Here is an 8,786-nt window from a genome sequence, read left to right as displayed (position 1 = left end):
AAGCGATAGTTTGTCCATAATTCAAAGTTCACTCATTTTCTACTCACCCTCATGTCGACTAAATGGTAGGAATTAATTTAAGAGTAACACTAATGTAGTGTCTGGAGCTTAGTTGTCTTCGTCTCCATCTTCCTCCAAAAATACACACTTAAAAACATCAAAATACCCCCATGTTGCCCGTCTGTAAATACCATCTTTTATTGAAGCCTCAATAAGGGGAATTGTTCTGAAAAAATTTAACTAGTCTGTATTTTACATTTGTTTGTAGCAGAAGCTTGAAGGCTAACATGTTACACAGACAGGAAACACTTAGATATTGCGAGTACTTCCAGTATTGACAGTAGTATAGAGTGTTTCTTGTCTGTGTAACATGTTAGCCTATAAGCATCAGCTACAAACAAGCTTAAAGTACAGACTTTTTTTCGTACAATTCCTCTTGTCCAGGAGTCGCAACAATATGGAGTTTACAGGCGAGCAGTATGGAGGTAATTGGATGTTTTTAATTGTGTCTTTTTGGACACAAACACAATTAGGTGTCAGTCCCTACAATCAAAGGTACATACATTGTTGCCTACAACAAACAACAGATTACTCCGAAAACAATCCCCGCCTTTAGTCGGCATGAGGGTGAGTAGAAAATTAGTAAAATTTTTGGGTGAACGATAACACCAAGTCATATCAAAATATATATATTTTTTGGCCTCCTTAAATTTACCATTAATAGATCATTAATAAGCTCTTGGGGCTGAATAAAATACCTCAAGGGGTTGTATTTTGCTCACTGCCATAAATGTAATGATATAATGAAGGAAAAACGACACAGAGCCTTCAGTCATGATCAATAAAAGATTCTGATAACATAATCTTTATTCTTAAACAATCACTAACTTCATTCTGAGTTTTATAATCAATGCATATCTTTTTTTTTATTAATCTCACAATTCATAATGCATATATGGGTGTGTTTCGATGCAGTGAAATCATCTGCAAACATTAAAAGAATATACTTAATATCACATACAACGAAAAAAGCCTTGGATCTCATTCTTCATCGGCTCCTCGGAAACTTCAAAGTGCAGTCGTTCTCACCGGTTTTTTCACCCGAATCCTGTCGTCACACCATCAAATGTTGACATACAGTACAATCAATTTCATGCATTGCTTTAAGCCCACATGTATCTCACTTGCACCAATATAAAGATCTTAAAAAATATATTTATATTTGCTGGTCTTGCCTGTTTACTTCCGGTGTCAAGTATGAAGCTGTCGAGTCGAACTCATCTACTCTGAGCAGTAGAATATGGACCGAAGAGGAATTGTTTTTTTCTGTAAATGTGCTCTTAAATGTACCACCAGACAGCGTTTCCAAACAAATCTTTCAACGTTCCACACTCATCCTGCTCTCACGGTAATGCCCTGAAACCATTCTCTTCGACTTTCTGGACCCCTCGGATTACGTACGTTGTGCATCCTCGTTGAGAAGAAAACTTTATTGATTCCATGCTGACCTTCTGAGACGCACCTGGTGCGATAAACCAGATTTTGGTGCGACACTTTGACGGAACAATCGTGGGACTTCCTGAGTTAGACTAATTATAGCGATGGGCAACACAGCGGTGGTTTCCACACGCCTGTTGGAGCGTTGATTTATGAACGCCTTTTTCCGGCACAATATAGCAAATGGCTCATTTCATGGGTCGCGAAGCCGCCCGAGAGAATTACTGTGTCAAAGAAAACAAACAGCCAGAAACTAGTCATGACGGCGCGACGGCCAGTCGAGCTTAACTGGGCTTTTTATTAAACAGTCCGCCTGATCGCTGCTCACTGTTCAGAAATTCTAGTTTTCTTCAATTTAATTATGGTGCTAGCTGCTAATGTTACTTTATTTAGTCACCATCGCTTACACCATATAACAGTGTGTAAATATTTTATGTAGTAGATAATGTCTTTTGATCACTGAAATGATCTTTAAAGGAATGTTTTTGGACTGTTTATGTAGCTGACGACCAACATGGAAGTTCTTCTTTAAAATCTGATTTATTAAGTAGATCATTATAATCAAATAATTGGAATTGATTCATGGTTTGGATTGTTAGAATCGAATATGATGTCCAATTTGAAAGTCACGAAGCGAAGTTAAATGAAACTCATTAGGCCTCATAATAGATGGATCAACTCAAGATAAAGATCCACCATTTTGAGTCTCGATTAACCTTAGACCCCTGCAGATCGACTACATTTTTTAAAGTCGCGTTTGGTGTAAACACATCTTTAGAGGCCTCGAGACACGCCATATTATGTATTCAGTTAAATTGATATTTATTAATCATGTCTCTCACAATGTGCTGAGCAAGCAAATTTAGTTAGCTCAGTTAGCCTTTAGCATTGCTCTATAAGAGAAGCAGAGCGAGTTATGTTGTACATGTCGTCCAGCTGTGCGTTAAAAGCAATTCATCATTTGGTTTTAGGTCAGTGTAGGAAGTCTGCTTATGATAAAGAAGGTTAACACTCAAGGGTTGAAAGCTATAACAGTGCGGTTCTAAGAAAAGAAGTTAGCGGTTAGCTCACCGGGGAGCGACAACGACTACTGATAAGAATGTCGTCTAGCGTTGACTTGCTATTCCACTGTAAGTTGGATCGATAGATAAAAGCTAACTAACATAAAACAACTAGTGGTTTAAAACCAGGATCACTGTCGGACGGTGAGGTTAGGGTGTTATTTGAGATTCTTACAGAGTCCGATTTATTTAGTGTAATGTTGAAATACATTTATCAATTACGATGAATCATTAAAAGTGGACTAAATTAAACAAATACGGGCCAAAAAAACAATAGGAAAAAAAAAGAAGGAGCAATTGCTCATTGATCTTCAGCTCATGGTCACCTTGAAACCTACGTGTCTGACATGATGATTTATTCTAGAGACTCCACTTCGAACCCGGTGTACAGGGGAGTCAGCGGGGCGGTGAGGACGTGTTCGTGCAGGACTTCCAAATGTGTCTTGTTTCGTGAAGCTTTTGAAGGAGACATCCATGTTGGTCGTTCAAGTTACTCGGTAAAACGCTAACAATTGACACCATAACCTGGCATTAACAATGACTTCTCCGTCTCCTATTCTCGACATACTTTTACGCTCTTGATCAACGTTCCGATTCCCGCTGTTTCTCACAGACCCAGCTGGGATTTGTGAGGTCGATTTGTTTTTTTACAATTATTACAGACGTACTCGACTGATCTCTCCTGTATTGCTTATGTCACCCGTGGAGGGCGAGAGCGGGTGATACACACCTGAGTATATGACATTCCATCACCATCAAATACATTCGGTCAAAGCCCTCAAAAACCGAGGCAGGAAGTGCGACAACACATCGACACGTGGGAGGAAAAAACAACCGACAACACTTCCTCTCCTCCATAAAAACAACGATAGCTGGGCTGAGATCAGGGGAAAAAAGATGTGTTTGAGTTGACATCAATAAAATGAGTGGGAGTGCATTTTTAAAATGCGTGTATCTAAATCTGTCTTAAAGCTCGTTTTTCACAGCATAAATTGGAAAATGATATATATTTTGTGACGAGAGACCACCTTTTCTTTATCACAGCTTTTTTTCTTTTTTGCATAAAATGTTGGTCAAGTCGATTGAAAATGTGTATATATATAGAGATACTATTATATCTCTCTATAAACACACACATTCTCTGTCTTATATTAATTCTTCTAAAAGGTTTCACAGGCAAGAGTTCAGTTTGTGTTCATAGTCAAGGCTGTACAGCAGTAGCTCCTGGTGCGACCCCCTCTTCAGAGGAAGTCACGGTGCATATTTGAGGGGGCGCATGGGACGTTTCTTCTTCCCCCCCAATTCAAGTCAGGTGAGGACCACATCCCCCTCCTCCCCCGGGTGGAAGCCACTTTAGCTGCTGCTATGTAGAGTCTTGATTGACAGCTTTCCCTCCATTCATGGTGGGAGTCCCTGAGCTCTTCCTGGAGCGATGCTTGTCCTCGATCTCATGCAGTGACGGCTCCCTGTACATACAAACTAGAGGAGGAGACAGAAGGTTGTAAGTGGTCGTGGACAAGGGTTTACGAAAGACATAATTGATGCAGACATTAAGAGCTTGACATTTCATCGAACCTGTCAAAGAATTTCTCCAGCGACTCTTAACGAAATGAAAAGGTAATTTTCTTTCAGTTAGTGTCCTTGAGACTCTATTTTTTAAATTTACAAACTATATAAATACACATTTTACTACTTAGAAGTAAAGTCAAGGCTAAGATTACAAGAAAACTATGCTCCCCTTCTCCTTTTTTCCTGACATTTTGGGTCATGAAGCATCAAGATATGGCCAACAGTGCTGTGTTCTTATCGGCTAAAGCGCCACAAATTGATGCTGGAGTTCAGATCCGAGTGATAGCCAACCTTTTGTTTAAACAGATCGCAAAGGAGGTGTATGCCTATGAGACATGTTTGGGATTAGTTGCAGCTTAAGTTTGGATTTTCTTCTTTTTTTGTATGTAATTTTTATTAATACATTTAAATATTGGTTGAAAAAAACGGAAAAATTGGATGCAACTTATTGCATAGTAAAGTTAATAAACCAAAAATGGAAAATTAATAAAAATATAAACTCAAAGAAATGTATTTATTTATTTTATTTGCCTTGTCTTTGGGTTGCTAAATTTCCCACGTCAATATTGATTTTTTTCAACCATTTTCTTTTGTTTTCAATTCCAATATTATTTTTCCAGCCAATAATTGTGGCACTATTGTAAGCCCATAGGATGCACCTCACTAAAGTTGTAACGCCATCTAACTCTCCACATACATATTTGATCTTTTTGGCTTCTTTGTGACAATAAAACAATAGTGGAAATAAATATTGTTGAGTATAAATGATCTTATTTTGAAATTAGGTGTAAATCATTGTGAAAAAGGTTCATTAGAAGCATATAATTAAAATGGACACATTTTGTTCAAGATCAGGAAACCAAGAAATCCCTAAACTAAATCTGTCGTACCTTCGATGGGCCTGGGTACAAAGTGTGACGAGGGTTTAGTTTTCTTGACTCGGTTGCCTTTCATAACTTGTCCCTCCTTGGTGAGACCCAGAAACCAGGCCCGGCCCGATTCCTGCTGTCGGTACACAGTGGATGAGTAGATCACGTAGTAGTTTTCAAAAACGGACTCCTTGAACTTGCATTCTGGCGTGAACATCTCCTGTGACAAAGGAAAAATAAGGGAGAACAGATTAAATTAAGTAAGAATATTAAGTGTTATTATTCCAAGCAATACAAAAAATATAATTGTATTGTATAATATTTTTAAGAATTAGAAAATACATTTTTATTTTTAATGAATATAATTCAAAATGTAATCAAGTTTTATTTCGAATTAATATGAAATACATTAAGAATATATATATAAAAAGAGATTTTTGTTTGCTTCATAAACATTTCTACATTTCAATCGTGGTAAATAAAGATAAAACAGACAAGAATAAGCACATTTAAAAATCCAAAATATATTTTCTGTTACTCCAGAACTTTTTCTCAATGTCAGAGAACAGAATAGATCAGCACACATACAAATGCAGTCTGAGAATAATGATGAATGAGGGGCAATTTTTATCTTTTCCAGCTTCATTATCGAGGCGGAAAGTCAAGGAGAAAGTCAAAGACGCGATGGAGAGGCAGAGCGGAATGAGGGGAAATGAAAGGGACCAGATAATAACCAGATAACGGCGCGATTATGACGACGCAGAACAGAGCCACCATCACTCTGAACATGTATCCTGTCGAAGCTATTTGGGTCATTTATTTGATATAAACTGTTGAAACTGCAGCATCAACATTAGATATGAGACTCATTGAGATCTCCTTTAGATAGCTTTGCCCTCGCATCGTCGCCTCCTTGTCAGGCCGCCCGGATCTGCTCCCCGCTATAGGTGACTTCCTGGCTTTGTGTGTGTGCCAGATTGAAAATAAATAGAGAGTAAAAACTGCTTTAAGGACAGTTATTTCTTGAACGAATTCAGATAACCAGACCGTGTGCATATTTTCTGTTCGCAGATAACTCTCCTGCTTCTAAAACATTTCTTTGCCAACAAAATTATTTTTTCTACCCCATTTTTTGCTTTTCATTCCTACAGTTCGAGAATAGTTTAAAAATGGATTCCTCTATCCTCAATCAGAACAACAGACACAGCTCAAATTCATGCAGAAGTTTTCTAATGTCTAGTTATCTGCCTGGATTACTCATGCAGCATGCCGAGGATTTGTCTGCAGACAGCTTGTGTGAATCACACCTTTGACATTGGTGGTAATTTGGCTGACAATGCAGATATAATTGAGTCACTACTAATGAGAAAAAACTTCCATCCAATCGTGGTTCCCCACAGTTGTCCACAAAACCTCAGCAACATCCAGGAGTCGTCTTGACAAGACAAAAGTTCTGCGCTTGTGGTCATAACTTTGCTCTTTCAGTCACAAATTAAATTGAGTTTTTGAGATCATTTCTATTTTAAAATCTTGACACAATGATACCAATAGTAAAACTGCATTTTAGTTTTCTTACCAAAAGGTCTGAATTTTCTATGCAGTATTTGGCAATAGATATTGACACTATGACCAACTGTGACCAAGCGTTAATAATGAGAAACAGGTATTGATATTCTGTGTTATAATGGAACCGGTATACTCATTTGTTTTTAGGGCTTGAAGTTGCCAGCAAGCCCCTAGTGAATGAACAATTTCACACGTAAATAATTTTAGCCCGAGAACGCAACACTCAATCGAAACGCATTCAAAACTAACTGTGTTTGTACCTAATTTTTGCAAAAATGTTTTCATTAAGAACCAAAAAAATAAATGTTGACACATTCCTTGATTTTCTGGAACTCCTGTTGTGTTATCAATTTCACTTGCCCTTTAAAATATATACTTTATTGAATATTAATTTGATTGTTTAAGCGCTTTGTGACCCTGGTCTGGAAAAGCGCTATACAAATAAAAATGACTTACTTACTTACTTACATTCACACAAGTATCAGACCCAAAAGTGAGTTATACAAATCCCTAGTTACAAATGGCCGTTCAATTAGACGTCCAGTCAAGTGAATAACTAAGCACTGACACACTGCATACCTGCTCCAAGAGGCTCTTTTTACAAGATTATAAAAACACAAGATACAATAAAACTACATTGTTTGCACCTTACAAATTTACCTTAATCAGTTATGGTAAAAAGCCACTAAAGTAACTGACAATTGCTTCTAAGCCTTATTAATTTAGATAAAAAGCCACCAAAATTAAATATTTTAAATAATTTAACTAGATAAATTCTAGGTGTTTTGAAAAAAACATTTCAATATTTCAAACTGTTTTTTCAGACAGACGTACAGAAGTTTGTGTTAGCATCACAGTTTAAATATTAACACTGTCCGGGTTATAATCATTTGACTGGAGTTTAAGCCTGTGTGTTTCTCACAACATCTCAGTACGACCTCCTTCACGGGGAAATGGATAAGAGGAAGTGAAGTGGAATGGAAGGTCACACAGTCCGCACCCGAGAAAGCACCCGACTGTTTAACCAGAAGACGGACGACCTCTTTAGAGAGCTGTTGGGGCGAATGTATCCGATCCCGCTGACACACTGTCACGCCGCAGACATCTTACACTCGGCTGGAGCTCCGGAGGTCACATCCTGCCGTCCTGGATGCACATGTGTCCGCGGACATGTGTGTTTGGGAAGGCAGACTGGGATGCATTACACACTTCCAGGCTGTGTCTCTGCATCTGCTGCGTGCCCCATTCAGGTCAAGAACACACACACACACACACACACACACCATACACAAAGTGCACTTCACCATCAGCCACTTTGCTTTGCTGACACACTGACGCTTCCCCTTCAAACCTCAAGAACACCGCCATATTATATTCCATGAAAAGGCTGCTCGCGGATTGAAGAGTATCATATGTCTAAGTGACTTTGAAACACACCTCCTCTAGAATATAGTGCGAGATTCCTGCCATGACTAATGTGCTTCAACGATATGCATGAAAGGCTGCACAACAACAAGTAAAAAGCGAGCACACAACACATGTTCTCATCCATTAAGGGAGCGCCAGAAGCTCCGTCATCCCTCTGCCAAGAATAAGTAATCAACTTGAGATGCCAGAAAACAAAGGAAATTGAAAAAGTACTTGCCGTCGCCAGTGCTTAACACAAGGACGCTCTTTACATTCCGAGGTGATACGAGGGGGCGGTGGGCGGCTTATTAGCGAAACTGGGCACGACGGACAGCAGCCATTAGCAATCCGAGTAGGCAGCGGAACATAAATAAACAACAGTCCATCCAAAGTGCCAATGATGGTGTCGTCATATTGAAAACATTTTGAAATGATCTGTTAAAAAAGTCTTCTTTTAAGATCACAGCTTCTTTCAGTTGTTCTACTCATTTCTAAAAGAAGGTTTCTACTTTTTAAGACTTGAATTTATTGAAGAAAAATGTTGGTTTCACCGATAGTTCAAATTAATGTACACCTTCCCATCAATTAATAAAATAAATAAATAAAAGTAATATGTTGACTTTTGAAACTAATACATTTCTAATACTTGAAAATGGATTTAAGACAATCTAATGCCAATTAGGGCCTTATTTTGAGAATCATGAACTTATTAATGTCTTCCGTGGGAACCCTGAAAAAATGGAAGTCGGAAAGGTGAAACAACCAATAAAATATCTTGTGTTACTTTGGAACAACAAGCTTTATACAAGGTAATTGT

At 38.2% G+C, this 8,786-nt stretch overlaps 1 protein-coding gene across 4 annotated transcripts in view; it reads right to left on the bottom strand.

Moving 5' to 3' along the window:
• Window positions 1–832: 832 nt before the first annotated feature.
• Window positions 833–8,786, bottom strand: part of fgf12a (fibroblast growth factor 12a) — a 53,709-nt gene continuing 45,755 nt past the window's right edge. For all 4 annotated transcript variants that reach the window (XM_087811877.1, XM_087811876.1, XM_087811874.1 and 1 more), the window contains 2 exons: window positions 5,018–5,216; window positions 833–4,037 (listed from right to left, as the gene is read on the bottom strand). In XM_087811877.1, the coding sequence (XP_087668003.1) occupies window positions 3,922–4,037; window positions 5,018–5,216 (315 nt within the window). In that variant the 3' untranslated portion in view covers window positions 833–3,921. The remainder of the gene's footprint in view (window positions 4,038–5,017; window positions 5,217–8,786) is intronic.

The sequence above is a fragment of the Callionymus lyra genome, chromosome 16 (genome assembly GCF_982586985.1).
Source record: "Callionymus lyra chromosome 16, fCalLyr1.hap1.1, whole genome shotgun sequence".
Lineage (NCBI taxonomy): Eukaryota > Metazoa > Chordata > Actinopteri > Syngnathiformes > Callionymidae > Callionymus > Callionymus lyra.
Note: the sequence above shows the minus strand (reverse complement) of the source record. Positions and strands in the feature narration are given on the sequence as shown.